This window comes from Branchiostoma lanceolatum, chromosome 2 (assembly GCF_035083965.1).
Source record: "Branchiostoma lanceolatum isolate klBraLanc5 chromosome 2, klBraLanc5.hap2, whole genome shotgun sequence".
Classification (NCBI taxonomy): domain Eukaryota; kingdom Metazoa; phylum Chordata; class Leptocardii; order Amphioxiformes; family Branchiostomatidae; genus Branchiostoma; species Branchiostoma lanceolatum.
Genome location: NC_089723.1, coordinates 23,416,344 through 23,441,284, shown reverse-complemented (window position 1 = coordinate 23,441,284; position 24,941 = coordinate 23,416,344). Strand labels below are relative to the sequence as shown.

General features: G+C 39.8%; 2 protein-coding genes across 2 annotated transcripts; both read right to left on the bottom strand.

Moving 5' to 3' along the window:
* Positions 1 to 1,147: 1,147 nt before the first annotated feature.
* On the bottom strand, positions 1,148 to 5,751 carry LOC136426941 (neuronal acetylcholine receptor subunit beta-3-like). Its single transcript, XM_066415660.1, has 8 exons — positions 5,021 to 5,751; positions 4,631 to 4,782; positions 4,475 to 4,519; positions 4,234 to 4,343; positions 3,454 to 3,641; positions 2,539 to 2,856; positions 2,083 to 2,215; positions 1,148 to 1,538 (listed from the first exon to the last, which is right to left on the bottom strand). Exons 1-8 carry the CDS (start codon positions 5,256 to 5,258, stop codon positions 1,148 to 1,150), a joined length of 1,575 nt encoding a protein of 524 aa, XP_066271757.1. The 5' UTR covers positions 5,259 to 5,751.
* Positions 5,752 to 8,154: 2,403 nt separating this feature from the next.
* LOC136426939 (low-density lipoprotein receptor-related protein 5-like) lies at positions 8,155 to 24,362 on the bottom strand. The gene is made up of 8 exons (XM_066415658.1): positions 24,200 to 24,362; positions 12,404 to 12,664; positions 11,762 to 11,927; positions 11,127 to 11,248; positions 9,849 to 10,038; positions 9,509 to 9,609; positions 8,795 to 8,914; positions 8,155 to 8,414 (listed from the first exon to the last, which is right to left on the bottom strand). Exons 1-8 carry the CDS (start codon positions 24,360 to 24,362, stop codon positions 8,155 to 8,157), a joined length of 1,383 nt encoding a protein of 460 aa, XP_066271755.1.
* Between the last annotated feature and the right edge of the window lie 579 nt (positions 24,363 to 24,941).

The window sequence follows — 24,941 nt, the reverse complement described above, 5'->3', positions numbered from 1 at the left end:
GAGCAAGAACAAAAATAGAAATAAAACAACAATGATGCTAAGCCCGTGAGCATTGTTTCTACCACCAAAAGGCCATCACAATAGTACACATATAGTTTATAATCGTATATAAGAAATGAGTTTACTAATTTGCAATGGCAGCAGGAAATACTTAGTGCATGTGTATCAAACACACTCTAGATATTTCTAGCAGTCAACAACCTAACTATCGTCATCCTTATTGATATCTATTGCATTTTTGCATTTATTATTTATTACATATTATATATTGCTTATTAACATTTGATAAGTTGCAATAGAAACATGCATGTATCAAACAAAATCTAGGTATTTATGTGAACAACTATTGTCATCCTTATAGATATAACGTAATTGCACTACTATTCATAGCTAAATCTGATGATTTATTAAACATCACCAGTTTGCTTTGTCTTTTTTTTTCACAATGGTCGAGCCAAGAGACTGGCAAAGCCAAATGTTTATAATTATGGAAATTCGTCCTTACCTCCTTCAGTTAACCTTTTTGAAATACCTTTGCAATTCTAAAATCAATTGTTGGGGCACTCAAACCTATACCTCTTTTCCTGCCATTCAAAGCTATTTGTCACCCAAACATCCAGACCATGGCATGTCTAATACAAAAGATACATTTAAAAAACGCTACAATAGAATGTCCTCAATAATTATGCAAATACAATCCTATTTTGCATAAAGTGCATAATGTACATCTCTGTCTAAGCTACCCATATAGCTACTTACCCAATATCATGAAAATTCTTTTCTTTAGTTATCCGCTTTGAAATTCTTTAACAAAAACGCCCCTGCGGTTCCAGAACACGCTGCTAGAAGGCCCCCACTTCGGTTATTTCGTTCCGAGTGAAATAGCTATCTACTGCCTCAAAACTGTGACCATATCTTGTCAAGAACACTAACAATTTCCAGCTTTTAGTCACATCCTTGAGGTCCTACAAACACACCAAATATGAAACCAATCCAGCCGTTTGTGAGTCTTTGTGACGAACAGTCAGACACACACACAGACAAACGGTGCCTAAAAGAAATCATCTCCTTTTCGTTGAGTTTATAATGATAAACTTTGCGATCGTGTTTGGGCGTACTTTCACCACCCCGAATCTCAACACTATCTTTACTTGCCCAGATACATGGTCATGGGCACAGCCAAAATAATACTGATGGCGTACAAGACAAGGCAAAGTCTATCCAGGACCTTGGCCAGCAGGGTGTAGTCGGAAACTTCCTGCTCGTGCTCATTCTTCACCGCCTTGGTCAGCTCCTCCACACAGCGGATCAGGTCATTGAAGCCGGCGGCCTCCAGACGTTTGGTTGGTGCGGACGGCTGGCGGTTTGTCTCGGAGACATCAGCTGGACTTTCGACGTCGACCTCCGCCATGTAGTCGGTGGGGACGACGCGGTTGGTATTCTCAGACCAGGCCAGCTTCTTGCTGGTCGGGCCAGTCTCTCCATCGATGTCGTCGCTACTAGCTCCCTTCTGTGTGAGGTCTCCGAGAAGAAGGAACCTTAACAAACAACATTAAAAGGAAATAACATTACGCGGATGCTTCCCGTCGATTTGTACATTCATTTACATCCACAACTTCTTAGGATAGATGAGTCTAATGGTAAGATAAATTTTCCTCGAGTTGAAGATGCACTGAACAAAATGTTACCAACAGGATTCAACCTGAAACAAATAATCTGCCAAGACAAGAATATTACTTTCGTGATTACATGCTTGTGACATTCTGCTTGGAGGGGCAGATGGAATTTTTCATCATCATATCATCGGGTTAGTACTACATGTATGTGGAATACTCTCTCTTCCTATTCTCCATGGCTTTAGTTAGGTCTTCAAAGGTGCAGCATGCGTTTTCGCTAAGTTGATGAATGTATGTCGTGCATGGTTTCAACACAAGTCTCAAAACAAGGAAACAAGTCTAAGTAACCAAAAAGCAACAACAAAAAACAACAAAAAACAAATCTCAATGTTTGTTTCATATGTATTTTACTTGCTGGAATTTGAAATCTAGTTTAACCCTAAGTATTGTTACGAGTATTACGTACTTTGCCATGTAGCAGAGAAAGAAAGTCTTCAACGTTGGAGACAAACTCCCCTCCTTGTCGTGGAGAATAATGTTCCAGATAGTGAAGAAGAGGAAAATACCCATCAGCCCCATCCACACGACGATCAGCGTGGCTGTAACATCATCCGTGGTGAACAGTTAAATACCGGAATGTTCCGCGAATATCTTCATCAGATTGGTCATTGGAAAATGAGGTTCTTGAATCAAAACAATATTTACATGGCCGAATTGTACGTTCCTCAGCAGAGTTCATACAGGCCCTGAGAAAGGTAGCTGAGGAGGTACCGAAACATCGGCCAAGTAGTTGCCACTTAGGTTGTGATGCAAGAACCTCATATTCTAGTTACCAGAATACCACACAAATCGATTTTGAAATAGTTGAATAACAGTAACTAAAATAAGGACAGTAAAACTTTCTTTCTCTATCTTTACTCACCAAAAAATGGCAGAGCACCCTTGACAGGAAGCACCTCTGTGACAAACACGAGAGACACGACCATTGAGAGCTGGATGGTCACTCCGAAGGAGATCCGGTCTCCCCTGTCTATGGGCATGATGAAGGTGATGAGCATCAGCACCACCAGGATAATGCAGGGTCCAACAGTAGTAGCGATGTGGAACAGGGGGATCCTCTTCAGCAGAACAGTGAGGCACGCCTCCTTGTTGCGGTTTGCGAAAATCCTGTCCTGCCGATACCATTCGCCTTCGTGTAGTGGAGGAGTCCTGACGTCACAGGAACTGCCCTCTCGGCATTCTGTGTTCAACAATCAATTCCAATAAATCATGATCGAGAGATGTGAAGAGGGTATATATACAGTACAAAAATATATATTTCTTTGTTTTTTGTTTGTTTTTCTTGTGTTTCTTAAATCGTGGACATTTTTTTCATATAAAGAATTTAACAAATGCATAAGAAAAACGAAATTGAACATTCTTTCCGTGGAAATTCTAACAACAAGGAACACTTTCTTAGGTTTTTTCTCTCAAGAATTTCTAGAAATTCAAACCAAAAGTTCTTGTTTTCTTGTCTAGCAAGGCTATTTTCCTTGTCATGCTTAAGAAAATGTTAGAATTTTTCTATTTCCTTTCTTGAATGATCTTAGTCTAAGAAAAAATTTGTAAGAAAAAATGACTTACCCCCTCCCCCCCCCAAAATATATATATATATATATATATATATATATATATATATATATGATGTGAGGTATATATTATTGTACTTGGACAAGTACAACATTGTACAGTAACTTGAAATGATAGAAAGTCTTTATCAAACTGCCCCCTCAAACTGCCCCCGTAATATGATTTCATTCATATCAATATCCTTTCATGACATTTTTTAAAGTCTTACCGATTGCTTTCTCAACTGAAGAGGATTCAGAGAAACAGATGTCGCACTGCATGGTGTCGGCAGGGAAGAGAAATGGGTCTGCATCACAAATGGTGGTGGTCAGAGTTTCTACCCTCCATGTTACCGTACCATTACTGTCGACCAGGAGCGGGACGTCCTTTGGCGGGCCTTTGTACAACGGATCAGCACTGTGGAGCAACCAACAAAAACTCGTCATTTCTCTTTGACTAGTCAATATGGCAATTTTCCTAGCCTGGTATCCAATCCTATCATAGTTGTCCTCGTACTGTTGCGTGAACTGCCATTTTGCTGTGTTGGACTAAGGTTGAGTCTTGTAATAATGCCTGGTTTGAAGAGTGTTGATATATTATTTTCACTCGTATTAAAATATTCATTGTATGTCTGAAAAAGCAAATTTGATAGTTTGATATATGAATTCATTAACCCGTTAATCTTGATTGACACGGTGTGATTTTTCTTAAGAGCTACCTTCTTCAGGAACTTTCTGGTTGTGTCAAAAGAACATTGTATTACAACTATTTACAAATCTGATGAAAGTTTACAAATTTTCGCCCAGGATGGTCACAAATACTGTTCATATTGTTATATTGGACTAAGGAAGAATACAGCTAAGGCACTACGAGGTTAGAGTATTGTTTCTGCCAATAAAGGATCCATCAATATCTATTGTATGCCCCTATATTTCTGAAAAAAGGAGATTAAACATGATTCATGCTCAATCTTGGTGCGACAATAGTAGTTTAAGAAGGGAGTACATACTTCATCTTCAGATTAAGTCTAGGGGTCCAGATGCTTGTGCCAGGGACGCTGAAAGTCTCGATGGTCTCGTAGTACTTCCGATCCCACTTCAGCCGGCTGTCCTCCCATGTCTGGAAGAAACCAATGTGCAGTTATACAGCAACAATGGAAAAGCCTTTAAAGATAAACATTCTAATCACGAAAAGACATAAACAGAATATTTTCTTAAGTGCTTAAATATTTCATAACTTGGTCAACTTACGAAGTCGATGACTATTGAGGCAACCAGCTGCTCTCTCTTTTCATCCTGAAATAAAAGTCATAGCATCTATAAGTTGCATTTTGTTTACCTCCTTGAGTTTTTGATTTGTTATAAACCAACAAGGATCTCAAATGTGGTACGGACATGGAAACTTACCAAGTCGACGATCTGTTCCACAGATCCATTGAAACTGATGGCGGATAGTGTGTAATTCTTAACCTCAGCCTCGGTCTCGGCCTCAGCCTCAGGCGCCTGGTTCGGACTGTACCCATCGAGCAGCTCCTCTGTCAGCCTACCCCTGATATTCACTAGGGAGGGAAAAGGTAAATGCCGATCGTTAGGAAAACAGCTGATATCAACGGAAGAATCTGTTAACTTCCAGATTGATCTTGATTGTACTTTATACCAGTATCTTGTAAACATCTTGGAAATAAAACAAGTAGTTTAAAATGTAACACCAGCTCTTTGTTATGTTTTTAGTAATATATGTAGAAATCTGTGCAGAAATGGCAGGCTTATTCACACCAAAAATTCTATCACAATCACCTGAACAAATGGGCCTGTCATATTGCCAGATGCCTCCTTCGAGGCATCTGACTTTGCTGGTATACCCGGACTTAAGGGAGTACCCCTCGTTGCATGTGAAGGATACCCTTTCTCCCACGAAGTAGAACCTCTTCACAGGGCTTCTCTTGCCGTAGTTTGGGGGACCCATGTCCCAGCAGCCGTCGGTAGCTTGGTGTAACACCAATGGTAAGTTAGCAAAAGGAATGAAAATCATCATCTGATGAAGTCAATTATATGTTTTGTTTGTCTGTTTGTTTGTCCAATATAACGAAATAAACGTACGAATGACTTTTATTGCTCGACATGGTTCAATGCATGACAGCAGCTGTTCAAAAAAAGTTTTACCAGGGTAATTTATAACACATGTCAAGTTATTGATGTTGCTATAAAATCCCGAAAAATTAGATATCAACATGAACATGAAATACATGAAATAATTGTAAAACTAATTTACACATGTCACAGGTATGGAGCACCCATCATTTATTATCATGGTTTGTGGCATTTTCATATCTATTATGCAAATTAACCACTAATCTGCATATCTATTATCTGTTTGTGCTGCACCGGTCATAATGCTATGATAGAATTTCCTCATTTATTCTGTAGATTTAATTCAATTCTATGCATACTTTGCATTTCAATGTCTAAATTACCTACATGCTTTCTGGAAGATTTTAACAAAGATGCAACTGCAGTACCAAAATTTGATGCTATATTGTGCTTGGAAAGAAGCGACATACATTTGGTGGTACAAATGTATGTCGCTTCTTTCCAAGCACAAGAGCTATCTACCACCTAAAAGTCATCGACCTATCGAAACCGGACGTTAAGCTGCAGTACCTAGGAAAGAAGCCAGGGGGCCAAACTCTAACTATTTCCAGTTTTTGCTACAACCTACCAACACATCAAATATGAAACGAATCCATTGAGCCGTTCTTGAGTTCATGATCTTGTTCACCAAAAGACACACAAACGGTGCCTAAAATTTAATCTCCATTTTCCATGGAGGTAATGAAAGAGCTCTATGTGGGAGCCATGATATCATCCTAAACATGTTTGCCGCACAACGTCAGGGGAATGGCGACATCGAACCCGGAAATTATTGGTTCTGAGCCCAACGCACTAACCGTTACGCCACACCAATTCCACGCGGTATTTTTGTGTGCGAGGTGAATGATTGACAGCAAATTGTCATTATATCATGTATGAAAAGTGGTGTGATAGAACAACGACTTTATTTTTTGCCTCTCGCATAAAAAAAAGGATACGGAAGTGAAAACATGGCAACAGAGTTTGAAAGTCTTCAGGGAGCGGATGTAGCTGGATACAAGTTTTCCTCTCAGACATCGATCGATCTTCATCTTGACCCCTCAATAAATTTTCATTTCAAAATGTCTGAGTACCTCGAAAATGAACTGGGGTCGCCTTGCGAACATAGTACGGTTCAGAAGATCATTCTGACAAGTCTCCCATTCTGACAAGACAACTTACCGCACGGAATGACATCACATTCCTCCTGGTTGCCATCTGCCATGAGACAAAATGGCCGGTCGAGACCGGTAGGGTTGCGGCAGTAGTTGTTATCCATGTTAGCCCAAGGATACTTGGTCGTGTAGAAACCAGCTTGCGCAGCGGACCACTGCACACAATCTGCCCCGGATGTAGTCTTACTCCATGTACCACGGTAATTTATGCCACTGCCATGGTAGCAGACTGAGGAAGAGAAACGGTCATATATCAGTAATTCATCATAAAAGGTGAAAAAATGATGCACCCCTAAATGCGTGTGTTGAAATAAAACCTCTGTCATGACTATGAGATACACCGACCGAACTCTGCCACGCCTGGCAGAGAAATAAGAGCCAGCCACGTAGCGTTTTACACTACAATGAGATTTCATTATCAATTATGCGAATTAGATTCTGATTTACCTAATTTCCATTGAATTTTACCGAGCATCACTTAACCAAAATTCATGGTGATTCGTCAACCCCATCTTGAGTTATGGTATTCTATCATTAATGATACAAATAATGTATTTATTTGCATAATTGATATCTATCAATATTTCTCTCTTTCTCGGTTACACATATCATGTTTTGAGAGGACAATCATGAACTACAGCGGACGTATAACCTTTTCTCATTGATTATGCAAAATAGATATTGATTTGCATAGTCATTATTTAATTCCAGTAAATCATCACTCTACATACCAAAAATCATGACAATCCGTCCACCCCTTCTTCAGTTATTTTCTTTCAAAGTCTGTAACAAAATCTGCTCCTGTAGTTCCAAAAAAGCCGATAGCGGACCCAAACCTACACATTTACTCTCTACACAGTTATTCTCTACTGCTCAGAGCAAAAGATCAAAACCGGAAGTTCTGCTGGCGGGTGTCGCTAGTGGGCCCAAAATCTAATAATTTCCAGGGCGCATCAAGACCTACCCACATCTCAACTATCAAGACGATCCTTCCTTAGCTTCTTGAGTCCTGCTGTTTAACCACATACATGCATACATACATACATACATACATACATACATACATACATACATACATACATACATACATACATACATGCATACATACATACACACACACACACACGACGAAGGTAATAATGTTCTGATCTGTGAAGTGAGCATGCAGGGAAATGTTAGAATTTGAGTGACATAATCTGGCTACTTCTAGTGAAAATTGATGTATCCAGTCTTACTACTACCTTCACTGTTCTTCTTCTCTGGTTCAATGTTCCAACATCCTTGTTGTGGTGACGGAAACAGATCACAGTCAGGGAACAGGCTCTTCATCCGGTCATCGGCCATATTGAGGACTTCCTCGCACCAAGAACGGCACGGTAGTAGTTGTGTGTCCCTACAAAACATGGCCATAGTTAGAACAACCATTACCACCAGGCCAGCAACAACGGACATTTGAAACAAATTTTAAAGAACAAATCAATGCAATTCAAGCGAGAGCGTTAACGTTGTAATCTTGAGTATGGATGACCAGGTGGATATTGGTAAACATCTAAAAAGCAACAACAAATAAAAAACAAGCGTATCTAAATCACCAAAATCCTTTCTAGAATGTCCTTTTGTTTTTACTCACAGGCAGATGTCTGCATTTATAGATGTAAAGCAGGAAGTAATGTTCTCATCGTCAAAACATCGAGGGAAGATGACCGCAGATACAAATTCCCGGAGCTCGGGGTGTTGGTTCTCTGCATTGCTGGTCGAATTGTCGAGAAGCTCCACCACAGAGCTAGAGGAATTCTGTATCTCCTCAAATGTCGTTTGCCCCAGCTGATTTGGCAGCATCGCAAGTCTACCATGGAGTCCGAAATCCGCAGGAATTGCCTTGCACTCTAAACAGTATAGCAATATAGACATTACAGCAATCACATACTTTAAACATTGACAGCAAGCACTGTCAAACAATAATAAAATAATCATCGATTTAGAAATACAAATAATTCCTAAGAAAATAATCATCGATTCAGACATGCAAAGAATGCCCAACATGCAAATGAATCATTACAGGTAACGACAGAACAAGGCTCAAAAGGTTTTAAACAAAAGCTGGGTGAGATAGATGAACATGAGCAAGATGACAGTAGGAGGGAGATGATTAACATCAAGAAATGTTTCCATCGTCTTTGCAAACAGTGACGCAGAATATCATGTCTGCAAGATATACGAGTAACTACACGTCAATAACCATGATAATTTTCTGTGCTCAACTTACCACAACCTTCCTCGTCACTTCCGTATGAACAGTCCGCATGCCCGTCACACCGCTTCCATGCCAAGACGCAGGCATCTTCGTGTACGCACCGAAAGTAGCCGAGGGCGCAGGCGCTGGTTTCTGTGTAGGGAAACAGTCTGTTAATCGCGCCCTTTATTACCTTCGCAAAAAAGGTGGGCTCGGGAAAACGAAGTTTTTTAAACTTAAAAGGTCAACAATGGGCCTCCTACCGTCTTTCTACGGTATTGGAGATGAACATCGGCTTTCTATATCTCGTGTTCTGGACGTTTCCTCACAGTATGGGCAACTGATTTCAACCTTCTCATGTACATTTAAAACATTGATAGCTAAGTACAGGGGAACAGTATTTTATGTGAACAATGTCATATAAGTTACTTTGACCTGGATAGGTAGCTAATTGCAAAGAAGCCTCTTATATGATGTCAACATCGTGATATTTCCGATGTACAAACACAGCCACGATTGTGTTTCCAACTGGAAAAACTCTTGACTAAGTCTAGAGTTAAGATTTTATTACTCCTAACATCCTCCGTTTGACGAAGAACACCAGACAGAATGTCATGTAAGCAGGCGTGAATTTCCAGATATAGGTATGAGATGTGAGATAAATGGTTTACTAGTTTGATTACCTGAGCCTGTTGCTTACAAGATGGAGGAACTGATATTGGTGAATCTTTCAGGAGATTTTCTTACCTGTGGTGACACCAGGAAGCACTGCCGTCGACAGGTAGATGCCAAATGGGTAGGTCAAGTCTCCCACAAGGACAATTACGGTCATGTTCGACTTGGACAACCTGGGGGGTTGGAACAGAACATCTTGTTGTCTTTTTATGTATGCATATGCCTATACAAAAGTATATATTATAAAATAAGCTTTCAAAGATGTCAGTACATCAGCCCACATCTAGGCTTTATATGTTCATTGATATGTACTTCATTTCAATGAAGACTAGTATGTAGAATTTTCGTATGGGAACTACAGTTTTCATGCTAGAATGTATGTTCACTAGAGAATGGAAATGAATGTCCTTACCTTCCAATTTTCCCATGCTTGTACATTTCTGATTCACCAGACCAGGAAGACGACCAGTAAACGAAGTTCTCATCAACAGCAATGTCATGAACAGTCTTCCCTAGTTCATTGTGGAGTTCTAGGATATCATCGCCCAGCAGGTCTGCACTGTAGATGCCGAACTCTTGATCAGAGTAGTACAGCCGATCCTCTAAATGGGATGAACAAATATAATGATCTTACAAAATTTTTAACCAATTTGTAACTGCTGCGCCAAGAGAGTGCTGCATAGAGAGAAGACTTGCACATATGTAGCATCTTCCACGTACTTGTAGTAGTCTGTAAGCACGAGAGTTCGGAGACCTCGTGCCTCCGTGAAATATCTTGATTATGCAAATGACTCACACATTTACATAATACATGCATCGGTTATGTACACCTTTGAATAACTTACACATGTCATAAGTATGAGATTACTATCATTCACCACTTGATTGAATTGTGTCACTTTTGCATTAGTCATGAAAATTAGACCTATACAGTATTTGCAAAATTGGTACCCACTTGCCATAGATTGCATATGTTACATGTATTAAAGTCATATTATGGAAATACTGGCATAACAGAATTTCCTCCTTAAGTGTGCAGATTAAGTCCTAATTTGTATAATTTGCATTTCATTGTGATCATCTTTGTCTGATCTAACAACGTTCTCTAAATCATTAAGATCATTGTTCCTTTCCTGTGTTATCTTCTTTGGAATATTTCGACAAAAACGCCACTGTAGTTCCAGAACAAGCTGCCTGGGGGACCAAATTTCCGTCACATTTTTCTGACATCAAAAGCTATCTAAAAATAAAAACGCTAGCATGTCCAGGACAATAGATTCAAAAATAGGAAATTCTGTTGCGGTATCAATGTCGTACACTAGGGGGCCTAAATTTGACCTCCCTACATACCAAATATAATATATCATCACAATCCATCAAGCCGTTCTGAAGTTATGCTGATCACATGTATCTGAAAAAACAAACAAAGAAGCAAGCAAGCAAGCAAACCGGCAACTCGCAAGCAATTTCCTCAGCAAATACGCATGTCCACAAACAGACAGACACGCCAAAAACAAAACCTCAATTTTTTAAGGAGGGAACAAATGAAACAACCTTTCCAGTGATATAGCCACAAAAGCTTGAATGGGGTGACAATGATCTACTGAAGACAAATTGGCAGATTAATCTTGCCTTTGTGTATGAATACATATATTGGCAAAATGTCCCTTACTAGTGCCTATTTTCTCACCATTGTAGTCCAGTGCAATTGCGCCGGGAGTAATTAGATTCCTGATGATGGTTGCCTGGCTACTGCCGTCCATCGCAGCACGGTCAATTCTGCTATTATCAGCGTCCACCCAGTACATAAGTCTGTGGAAACGTGTCCAGCATACAAAGAACAAAAGTTCAAAGATCTCATATATTCGTGAAAATTTCTTAGATTTGCAGTTTTATTGTGCATTACATCATTGATTAGGTCACAACAAGTAAATTATACGGGTGACATCACCAAATCTAATAAGTGCGAAGGCGTGAAAAAGCAAGTTGCCAAATTTGTCAAAATAGAGACCATAAACATTGTAACAATAATTAAACCGAAAGAATATGGCATCACAGCGAACAAGTATTTCATTCCTGAATAAAAGAAGTGCAGAGAGTGATACTATAGTGGTAGACTAGTCTCCTCGCAGCTACATTCAAGGCAAACACACTAGTGACGTCACTTCTACAACTACCGAACAAGTTCTACACCCATGGTTACCTCTCTGGTGTTACAAGTACTCTCAACGCTAACACACTACATAGCTTAACATTTACCTTGGTATCTGTACGAGATGGGATTTTTGCGGCTCATGTTTTAACAATGAAATATATTTTATTCACCCATTCCTGGGGTCCAGAACCAGGTCGTAAGGACGCCCGATGGCCGGTGACGTCAGAAGTGTCCTGGGGGACGATCCATTCATCCTCGCTACAGAGATAGTTCTTGCATCATAGGATGACCAGTAGATGTTCCCCCCAGCATGGTCCAATGCCAGACCATCAGCATCTGCAGCATGCATAAAAGCGTGACATTATCACACTTATTCTCCGTAAACAAAAAGAAATGTTTGAAAATGCACAAATTAGGGATGGCATCTTAATGATAGTTTTATGATAGAACATCCCGATACTTGGAGTAAACCACAACAACATCACAGTGTACGCAGATTGATTACCAAAAGTCGTCAGGGTTTCACCAATAGACCGGTACCTTCTATTGTATACAGCCCCGAACACATTGTTTAAAACTAATAAGAAATGCAGAATAAAAACATAGACATGCATAACTTTAATCCACATGCTTCCATTAGCTTACTGCAAATTTGATGACGAAAAGGATTGGTCCCCACTGGTGCAGGTTGATACGCAGGTACAAGAATTATGTATACTTACACATGCAATGTATTTGAGGATCTGGATACTGCTTTGTAAAACGGCAACATGTGGTATGTAATCAAAAGATAATACTGATTTGTAACTCACGATTGTCGCCGGTCCATGTTATGATGGTCTCTATTCCGCCACTCCCATTAAGACGAGCCCGTTTGATGTCGTTGTCCTGATCATCTGACCAGTACACGTAGTCGGTGAGCGGGTCGTAGTCCAGGGCACCGGGTTCTCCTACATTTCCGAGCAAAAGGGTGGCGACTAATCCGGAAGTAGTGTCAACTTGAAGAATTTTTCTATCCAACGTGTCAGCGACTAAGACAAATAGCTTACTGATGGCCTCGGATCCGGCGTGCACTAATGGGCGGGGAAGTAAAAAAAAAAAGATAAATGCAGGAGCTAATCTGAAACGACTGCCAAGTCTTTAATTCAGTATCTACATTGTGAATATCTTGTTGAAAATTCAAATCACTAAAGCTAAAGATTTAAAGAAGCTTAAGATTTAGACCGAAGAAAGACTACATGTATACAAAAGGCATTGAATAATGTTTCGTGAGCTCTGTTAATGTCCTTGTCATTGTAAGATGTTGTAGGAGTACTGTACTCCATATGGCTTTGGACACGACATAACCACGATTATTAGATTCCCGTAATTAACCCCAACAATACCATTCGTCAGACTGATTATTTGAAGGCCTGGGGTACAAATGTACTCCGGCACTATTTCATGTACCTGTCCAAGGTATTTCAGCCAAGTGACTTGAGCTTTGGCACAGGGTTGGGAACATGTATTCAAAATTTTACAAGAGGGAATCAAAAAGTAATGCAAGCGGTTTTATAACAAATGAGGCCCTCATTTGCATAAATCATCAGCTTGTCATTTTCTCCACCAAACAACAGAAGTTGTGCAAAGTAAAACTATAACTAGGCCTATATGTCAATTTTTGGATGCAGGTCTTAAAAATGATTTTGTGTAGTATTATGCCCTGTTTAGACCAAAATGTATAATTTCTTTTCCTGTGCGGTGATATCAAAGTCAAAAGACCTGAAATCTAGTAATACAGTATACGGATGTATTGGAAATAGGTAAAGTGTCCTCCTTTATACAGGGATATAAACTCATTTTATCTTTTTTCGCCATTGTAAGCCCAAAATGTTCATTTTCGCCTGTGCAATGGTATCAAATCCAAATCAACTGAAATCTAGTGTGGGTGCGGTTTGTGTGTGCACCAATTCTATTCCCTTCCTTCTTTGAATACTGCATGATTCATGAATAACTTTTTGAGGTTTTCTTTTGGGCATGTTTAATCCCGAAATGCATTTGGGCGTCTAAATGTGCACGATCAATGCACTTCCATATGAAATTTCAGGTCATTTGACATCTCCATGATAACGCAGGAGCCCGAATAATATATTTTTATTGGTGTAATAGCCAAAGAGTACGAAATTCAGATACAGTAGCAGCTTCCCAAAGAAATGACAAAAAATCTAGGTCATTTGACTTTTGTAAAATGACCCAAGTACCCCCAAAACAATTCTTTTTACCACAAATAGCACAAAAAACTACCAAAGAAGTTTTATTGAGTGTGTCACAAAAAAGGAACGATGCATTTACGTCTAAGACACCTGTATGAAAAATTCCAGCCTATCTGGCGCTCATATATAATGATTCAGGAACCAACATTTTCGCTGAAAATAGCAAAAGAACAGAAAGAAGGAGCATCACGCCTGTTAAATATTTTCCGTCATTGTACTTCCACATATGCGCACTTGGCCTTAATCGGACGCAGTTTCATTCTGAGTTTGGGGAGTCAGGAGTGAGCACACATCGTTTTGCTGTGCGTGTCTCATTCGCTCCTGGTTAAGATGGGTTAGAGCCTTTAAAAAGCCCGTTTCCTACAAAAAGGAAAAGAGACCCATGCATGCATGCTCAGGAAAATTTCAGGGCATTTTGCTTTCAAATACATGTTTGAACAATAATTGAGTCCCTTGTTAGATGCCTACCATTAGGTACCGGAGTCCTAGGCATTGCTGATTGTGATCCTGATGCTCATGTTGCAGAAGAAGCAGCTGGAATGACAGGACAGAAAATAGATCAGTTCAAATGACGCAATACATTTCTTTTATTTCACCCAAATATGCTAGAACCTGGATGTAGCAAGATGTATTCAAATAAACTGACAAGGTTAACACAGAAGTTACAGACATCAGCGCTGTAAGATTACAGAATTAGATATAGACCTTAACCACAAGCTTGTACGTCACAAAACTCCCACACCGTGCTGGGATCCGTGGTGAAGCACCAGACTCTGTAAGATTCGCTGTATGGATTCCGGCAGTAGTTCTCCTCCAGTCCGGATACGGATGCAGGATAATCGTGTGCATGGGGTGTCTGACTGTCCCAACGTTGACACGTCTTGCCTGTTTCGGTCACAGAGACTGCTCCTCGGTAGGATGCACCATCTCCAACCAAGCATGAATCTGGTAGATAAATTAGAATTGAAAAAAGAATCAAGTTTGCAGTTTGGGAATATGCAACATGTGTTAGAGTAAACAACTACCGTCTGGCTGACATAAATGCAGTCCTTACGTTAACATACTATCTAAAATCTGTCTAAACTGGAGTTCATACATCATATCTATGTGAAATATTAAGGCCCTTTGATTTATTGTTTCATCTTGCCTCATTAACTTTTCAAATAAGGCTGTAATTAGCATAGTCTAACTGAGATGATGGTTCTTTCTACTAAAATGTATATGCTGCATGTGTAAAAGCCATTTCTTTTTGCAGAACGCCATGTTTATATTTCATTACGAATTATGCAAATGACTTGCTCATTCACATAATCTATGAAGAATGATGTATAGCTTTAGCTAACGTACATATGTCACATGTATGTAATTCCCACCATTCTATCCACTGAAACATTATAGCACTTTTTCATGAATTTTGCAAATTACGCCCTTATCTGCATTATTGGTATCTGTTAATATAATAATAATTCCTCCTGCCATGAATTACATACTTTACTTGTATTAAAGTCCTTTTATAAAAAACAAGGCAATTATAGAATTTTACTTTAATTATGCAAAGCAATTTCCAATTTGCATGATTTGTATTTCATTGTGTGCATGTCTCTTTCTAAGAAAACCTGGTTTTCCAGTCCCATTCTTAGTCACTGATGTTAATTGTGTCCCTTATTAGATACCTACCATCAGGTACCGGAGTATTGGACATTGCTGATGATGAAATTGATGGCGATGTTGCAGAAGAGGCATCTGGAATGACAGGGCAGAAAAAAGAGCAGCTCAAAAGACGCAATGCACCCTTATAAACTAACAAATGCGAATTTCAAAGTAATGAGTCAGTTATACAAACATTCTAATTTCAAATTACTAGGATTAAGCATGGTGTGATTGCCATGGTAACTTATAAATCAATGGTTAGTGAAATCCTATTATCAGCCATCAACGCCGTACACTGCGCCACCTGGGATATAACACTATTCCGTGTAGCTGTCCTTTCGTATAATCATGCAAGAGCCAAAATAGCAAAAAAGGCAAATCTTATTAACATCCTGATTCCTAATATATTGGGGAAATATCTATATGCGCATGCCCGCGGCACCGCTAGTGGCCAAAATTCTAACCATTCCTTTATTTTGCCAACACCTAACAACATACCAAATATCATAAAGATCCATCCACGACTTCTTGAGTTATGCTGTTTACAAACACACAGAGAAAAATGCATCACAAACAGACAGATACAAAGTCCCAAAAGATAACCTTCTTGGCGAAGGTGATGAACGTCATTTCCATGAACTAAAATCAGCTCTTATCTAAGATTACAGAATTAGACCTTTCGTTACCACAAACTTGTACGTCACAATACTCCCACTCTGTGCTAGGATCAGTGGTGTAGCACCAAACTCCTGTGTCGCCGTCTGGATTCCGGCAGTAGTTCTCCTCCAGTCCGGATGAAGGATAATAAGCGGGTGTCACACCGTGAGGATGAGGAGTCTGACTATCCCAACGTTGACACGTCTTGCCCGTTTCGGTCACAAAGACAGTTCCTCGGTAGGATACCCCATCTCCCTCCTGGCATAATTCTGGTAGATGAATTAGAAAAGCAACAACATTATTCAGTATGCAGTTGGGAACATACAACGCGTCATAGATTATATAACAATATCTTGCTAACATAATTGTAACACCTGCGTTAACGTACTAAAATTTATAAGTGTTCGAATGACATTCATGGATTTTCTTCATGTAGGTTATTTATAGCCTGAGGACCAGCCTCCGTAGTGACCGCTGGCTCAAAAAAATTCGCGTGCTAACCGTGGTTAGCAAGCGAATTTTTATGAGCCAGTGGTCACTACGGAGGCTGGTACTCAGGCTAAGTTATTTGGACATCCCCAATTCGTTACAGTTCCTTTCGTACCCTTTCTTGAACGTCCGAATATTGATTATTGCAAGTGTATCTTACCTTGCTCGGCGGTTATGAGGCAGGCGAAAGAGATCCCGAGGACACAGAGCAGTCGGAAAACCACCATGTTATTCCAGTTTGTCTTCCAGCAGAGTAACTCCGGTACAGAAATGTTCCCACCGTGCACACCTTCCCTCTTTTCACGGTACCCTTCTTCTTGTTTGTCCTACCACATGTTGATTTTAGCCGTATTGTATTTTGACAAAGGAAAACAATATCTGTACTTACAAATAGAAACTAGAAAGCGTTTAAAAAGATTCTGTTCAATTTGATTGTCAGACGATTCCTCAAAAGCGGATTTTTGTCCTCACTAAAAACAAAATGGCATGCACAAATACTAACTTTTGATACAAGAAAAGAACTGTACACACCACGAACTGCCTCAGTTCTAAATGAGGAGGCACTAAGAATTTATCATTCGACAAGGTATAACAGGACGAGACCATTGCATCGACGGTTACTGAGCATCTATTTATCATTTATTCATCTCAAAATAGGCAATAGAAAACTGGCTGAGAAAGCTCAATCATTAATGCTTTTTCGAGACATGTTAACTGATAGCCAATTATAACTTTTGTTTCATATAGGACTTAAATAACTACCCTGATTCTAGTATGGTGAATTCATTTTGACTTGATCACCCCTCAACAGAAATAGCACACTCCAGGGACACTACCTTTGTTCCTGCTAAGATCCAATAATTCGCAGCAGAAAACACGAAATAATTTCTATCTCGCTAACTCCCTCAGTCTCTATGAGTCATTGGAAACATAAAAGGCATAATGGGAGTCATCATTATGGCTGAATTATTAATGGCAGAAGTCCATTCAACAGTGTCATTAACCAACTCACGCAGTCGTCATATGACCGTTTCCAAGACATCGCGGCAGACAGTAAGCCATGTTGGGGTAGGATGACGTAGAATAATTCAGCATGTTTTCTCATGTATAATCTTCCATACCGTTAACTTCATCTGCCTTTTGTTTGTTGCCTCCCTGTATCTATATCGAATGTGCAGTGGCCAGTGCTCGTTAACTGGAAGCTAGTAGGACGCAGTTTTTTTTCATGGGAAATATCTTACGTATTGCTTGACCAGTACTGGTAAATCCCATCAGAACATCTAAGGAATATTTGCAGAAGAATCCATTTGACATGTTGTCATCCAAGTTGGATCGATTGGCCGCTATTCATAAGTCATGGCACGTTGTGTCTGAAACGTTGTGTGTCAATCTATCAACTGTTGATATGACCGTAGTTCTGGTGTTTGTCCAGTTTTGGAGTAATTTACTCAACTGGGTTTTATGTTTGTGTACGGTTCCATACCGGTAACTTCATCTGCCTTTTGTTCGTTGGCTCCCTGTTTCTTGCACTAGTCGCCAGTGCTCGTTAACTGGAAGTACGGTGCAGCCATGTAGTGAGAGATATCTCATGTATTGCTTGACCAGTACTGGTAAAATACATCAGAACAAATGTTGAATATTTGCAGGTTGTTGACCGCTGTTCGTAAGCCATGGAATGTTGTTTCTACAACGTAATGTGTCAATTTTTCAACTATGGATTTGACCTTAGTAATAGTACTGGTGTTTGTCCACTTTGGGAGAAAATCTACTCCACTGAGTTTTAGGTTACCTTTGTGTATGTGTTTGTAATCTGTGTGCATATGTGTGTGTGTGTTCTCGCGTGTGCGTGTTTGTGTCAAAACTCGTACACATCGATCTAAATTCTCAGTCCTTGGTTTTGGCAGAAAACAAAAGAGAGGGTGGTGGGTGGTTGATTGGGTGAAATAAAAGAAATATAAGATGAAAAAAGAGACCTGAGTTCTAAATCATGAGCCACAAATTAAGCACACCAGACTTCTTAGCATCTTAAACAAAGAATTTTCAACATTTGATGTATTCATAAATGAGGCAACTAAAACCAACAAAAAGACGGTGACTTTGGTAACCATTGGAGTCAAATTAGACGAATTTACAAAATGATAACTGATTTCTCAATGGCAGAATCCCATTGAACACAGTGTAGAGAATATACAACGCTCGTTACTTCCACTTAATTGGTCCCAATAACGTACTAAATCATCAATATGGTCGTCATATGACCATAAAAAACACATTATGGGCAAGAAGTAATGTGTACATGGATATAGGTGGCGCTTCAACAGGTGTAGTATGAGCTTTAACGTTTATAACAGATACAGTAACAACAGATGCCCATTTTGTCAGTTACGTTTTATTCAAAACTCACGCTTTATAACAATTCAATTCCTTGCTAATATTGTTGGTAAGCATAGATCGACGGAGAAAACCAGACAAATCCCTGCATGGGCGTACAGTGTAATGTGTGTTAGTTGTTCAAGGATTTCCACTTTTATGGTGTATGCCAGGACATTACATGTATATAGAAATGTCCATGGTGTATGGTATCTTGGATGCCTGTGCCAATATTGTCACAATGTCCTTGCTGAATCATTTACAAAATGATATCTGAATTATTAATGGAATAAGTCTATATAGCACAGTGTAGAGACTATTAGATGGTCATTATTTCCACTAAATGTGTCACATTAACAAACTCACGCAGTCGTCATATGACCGTTTCCAAGAAATCGCGGCAGACAATAAGTCATGTTACCATGGAATAAGGTGACGTAGAATGATTCAGCATGTTCACACATGTATATTCTTCCATACCGTTAACTTCATCTGCCTTTTGTTTGTTGCCTCCCTGTATCTATATCGAAGGCGCAGTGGCCAGTGCTCGTTAACTGGAAGTATGACGCAGTTTTTTTTTCATTGGAGATATCTCATGTCTTGCTTGACCAGTACTGGTAAAAGAACACCTGCTGAATTTTTGCAGAAGAATCAATGTCAGATGTTGTCATCCAAGTTGAAACGATTGACCCTTATTCATAAGTCATGGCACGTTGTTTCTGCAACGTTATGCGTCAATCTACCGACTGTTGATATGACTTTAGTACTGGTGTTTGTCCAGCTTGGGAGTAATTTACTCAACTGGGTTTATGTTTGTGTATTTTTCCATACCGTTAACTTCATCTGCCTTTTGTTTGTTGCCTCCCTGTTTCTCTATCGAAGGTGCATTGGCATTGCTCGTTAACTGGGAGATATCTCATGTATTACTTGACCAGTATACATCAACAAATGTTGTCGAAGAATCAATTTGACGTGTTGTCATCCAAGTTGGATCGATTGTTGTTGTTCACCACAGTTTCCCACTTTCATCATGTTTGGGATGTCGACTGCCTTTGTCGGTATTGTTTCTAAAACACTTACAAAATGATATCTTATTTATCAATGGCAGAATTCCATTGAGCAGAGTGTAAAGAGTAAGCACAAGCTCGTCATATGACCATGAAAACAACATTATGGGCAAGAAGTAATGTGTACATGGATATAGGTGGCGCTTCAACAGGCGTGGTATGAGCTTCAACGTTTATAACAGATACAGTAACAACAGATGCCCATTTTGTCAGTTACGTTTTATTCAAAACTCACGCTTTTTAACAATTCAATTCCTTGCTAATATTGTCCAAAATGGTAAGCACGAAGAAAACCAGACAAACCCCTGCATGGGCGTACAGTGTAACGTGTGTTCGTTGCTCAAATGTTTCTACTTTCATCATCATCAAAGACACGTTGTCCTCGCTGAAACATTTACAAAATGACATTTGAATTATTAATGGCAGACGTCCATGCAGAAGCACAATACAAAGACCATTAGAAGGTCATTATTTCCACTAAATGGATGGATGTTCATAATTTGTGGTGAGTAGGTTACTGTTGGAGAGACAAAGGTAAAGTTCGAAAATGGGCCCTTTGGCAGATTCCTGTACTGCAGTGGACCTTTTTTTGTTAGTTAGTTTGTTTGTTTGTTTGTGAACAGGATAACTTTAGAAGCATTGGATGGATCATGATAAAATTTGGTAGGTTCGTAGGGAGCAGGAAAACGAATGCATAACTTATAAGAAAATACTAGAATAGCCGTCTTTGCCAATATAGCACGTTCATACTTAACCTGACCAGCTTGTGTTATTTGGGTAAAGATCATCACCTCATATCATATATACATATGTGAAATCTTGACCATATGGTAAATTGGTTGATTAAATCATGTTGATATTGTGTCTTTGCTCTTGTTTTATATTTATGGTCCTAAGTACAAGGCTTTATACTGTATAAGCAATCGTACTTATAACTTTTTGCCTGATACATGTGAAAGAAGTAAAATAGACACAGTTTTTCAATATACAAAATTCAAATGAAACATTTTGAAATAGAATTGCTAAATCAAATAGAAGTTAACATTAATGTGTCTTGATCAAATGTTGTCCTAATAGCATCACCTTCTTGATTCAACCAAAATAGCCTCTATGAATCTGAATAAAGTCACAATACTATATACTGAAATATCACCACATACCATAATGTGGACAGCCATGGGCCAATACTGACACAGCTAGGTTAAAATTTATACACAAAGAAATACTACTTTTATACATACAGTGACAACAATACAAACACATTGTGCACATTACTCTTGTTCATTACTTCCACATTAAACAGACCATGATCTGTCCTAACATGTCACTTCTAAATTAAACATGACCGAAACCTACACAAACTGAAAACTCAGTTGCCACGTTACATTCATTACTTTCACATTTGTCTAGATTTCACATCATTTCAAGTTAAAGATGTTATGCTCAAATATGAATACTTTTTTCCTCTTCACTAGGTAGACAGATAGGTATAACCTCCTGCATAAGTCTACTCAAGAAAGACTACTTTGAAACATAGTTTTACACTGACAACACCAGTATTGTGCAAATTCATTTTGTTCATTACTTCCACAAAACACAGACAATGATCTGTCCTAACATGTCACTTCTAAACCAACCTGGACCAAACTTACACAGACTGAAATCAGCTACCACGTTACATCATGTTATAGCAGTGAACAGCAACATCTTCCCAAGAATACATCAATGCATTTTTACTACGTTCTCTAAGTTTCACAATCAACTCAAGTTCAAGATGCCAAAATCAAAATACAAAACTTTTTTTCTTCACTGGATAGATAGATAGGTATAACCTCCTGTATGAGTATGTTTATTGTAGGATGGGAAAATTGCTGTATCTGTTTGTTGTTGCTTTGGGGCAGTTCAGTTTCATGCTGTTTCTAGTTACGCGGCCTGAAACATGAAGCCTGGTCGGTGGCAGCCAGTCTCTGTACTCGGACTCTAACAATGTCTTTGCAAACTTGAGACAGAGCTGCCCCCTTTTCTCTGCAGTCCAATACATTGCAGTGCACGAGAGTAGCCTGTGTAAGAGTTCCCTAAAATGATACGGCACGTCCGCTTCTGGATTTTTTCCAGTTTCTCAGCTTGGGATCGTGTCAGTCCTAGGGTTCAAGCAGGTACCGCATTCTCAAGAATGGGCCTGACATAGCCCGTGTAAATCGTTGTCAGGTCAGCTGTAGACAACGCGAACTTCTTTAGCCGTTTGAGGAAATTGCATTAAGCAGCCATAGAGAACTTGGGTTTAGCCACTGCATTTTCTCTTGTACAGACGATGGCACAATATCATCAGAATGTCATAATAAGTCCATCGTCCCTGCGATGGCGATTTATTTATTTATAAATCTTAAGGGTGTTCCCAAGTTAACAAGTAACTGATTTCCAAGGGAGCCCTATAAAATGTTTAGATGAGTAGAATGTTTTTTTTGGAGTGAGTCATTTTGCCGTTGTAAATTTCCCACTTGATCCATCAGTATTTTCCAGGTGCTCAATGTGGGGATATTTGTACCTACATACTTTCCCTGTTTAGTTGGTTCTGCCTAGTGTCATGACGGAAGTTCAGTCCTAGGTGCTGTTTACCATCGTGTCTGGTACTGACCGACGCGCTGTTTTGCTTCTATTGTTCGATTTGATCCAATGTGTCCATCACTTCTGCTAAATGATGTCTAATTGTGATGCTTCGTCCGTCCATAAGGTGCTTAACCTATATATTTCTGCAATGATTCCTGTCGTGTTAATGTCCTTAATGTTTCGTTCATCTATCGTTATAATTTATCCTTAGGCGGTGCTAGTACCGCATTTCTGTAAGTGTCGGGGCTTGTACCTAGGAACAGCTGTAAGAGTTGTATGAGTCCTACAGTTGTTGTACTGATTGAGTCCCTGGTCTGTATGACCTATTCAGTAAGTAGGAGACCAGTCACACTTGCAGTACAGGCGAGATGTCCTAACTGCTGACTCAGAGGTTTACAGAGTTGTGTTCTGGTGTATACAAGCTGGATGACGTAGCATTTGTTTGCGACTGCCTGCCATATATGGGTTCACTGCACAGGTCATCAGGACCTACAGGGTATCCATGATCCAAATCTTCTGTGCTGAGGTTTGCTGAGTTGACATCAGCCGATGTGCACAGATTGGGTGATGCAATTGGTGCTTGGGGATGATTGTACACATCCGTAGATTCTGTGCAGTTCTCATTGTGCGGGATCGCTGAGTGCTCTCCATAGGCGTTGGCATCTGACGACGCATACAAACGGGATGCTTGCAAGCTCCCGCTATGTGTGGATCCCATGCAGTGCTCAGCATTCCCCGGGACGGCTAGATGTTCTGGATTGAAACCTTCTTCAGTAATGCTCTGGTGTGTCGAGTTTAGGGTTGGTGCCGGAGTTTGGTTTTCATCATTTTCAGCACAATCATATGCATCACTGTAGTAATGCGGATCATCTTCTTCAGTGGTATCTTGGTAGAGAGAGTTGGCTATTGGTGGTGTGATTTGATTGGCTGTTGGGTGTCCGTGATTGACAGGTCCTGCAAAGATACAATGTACGACCAGATGTACCGGAGGTCAGATGTTTTTCTTCAACTCGGTAAAGACATTTTTAGATATGTGCATAACAAAGGTGCCGTGGTAAGATAAAAAAGCTGAGTCAAAAAAATAACCACCAAAGCTGATATTAGGGACTCAAATGGTGATCTGCGATTGGCAGAAATACACAAACAGAAAACTCTCAAACGGATTCATGATGGTAAACTCTTAGGGTTGTATCCTTGTGATATCCCGACCTCTGGCCTCTCTGTGACATGAGTATCCTATCGTCAGGTGGAGGATGGTGATGTTAAAAACCTTTGTTAGTTAGTCTTAAACTATTTTAGATTTAGACAAGGCTTATCAGGTACAATGTATAGAATCAGGTATATTCTTGATTAAGATTATAAATTGTCACTAAAGGTGTTTAATTGTAATCTTTATTCAATCTATGTATGCATGTATGTCTGTATCATACTACAACAGGACATGCTGGAAAGACTACTACTGGCATCTTAACAAACATACAAAGAAACAAGTAAACGAATAAATAAACAAACAAACCCATGTTGACTTCTTCTCGGCAGTTACAGCAATGTTTGTTCTTCATCTTCATTCCGACGATGATGAAGATGAAGGTCAAGGCCAGAAAGGTTCCGGTCCCAACGATGAAGATGTAGAGAACCGGGCGTTCATCATCCTCGGCCTGTCTTGTCGTCGTACCCATGGTGTGAGCAGACGGCTTTGTAATGTCCTGTGTAGGGTTCATCATTGTTGAGACGTCGTTCGTGTAGGATTCTTGTGTTCTTAATTCATTCCGTTTTGGGTTTTGCTTAATTGGTTGTATCTCCGAAACGTTTGATAAGAAAAGTGTCATTGCTCTGCTGTTGACTATGAGTCTTAACCGTATGAACCATGGCAGCTTTAGTGGTCGGCTGGTGTGGTCTACAGCCCATTTCCTGACTGGACACGTTTGAGAAAGGCAGCTGATTCAGTCCACTCGGACTGTGGCAGACATTTTTGCCTGCATATTTTACGTTGTCGACTAGAAAGCAGGCTGAACATGACAGGCAACAGGCCTTCTCGTCTCCCCCCATACAGGCTTGTAAACACGCCAGCTTGTCGATCAGCCAGGAGAGGTCGCAGTCACAGTGAAAGGGGTTTCCCGTTATTTTAGCCGTGGTTACCTGTGGCCTCCCCAGTTTGAACTGAGAGAGCGACACAATTTTGTTGAAACTTACATCAACGGTTTCCAGCTTCGGCAGATGTTCAATGACGCTGTCCAGCTGTACGTACCGTAGTCGGT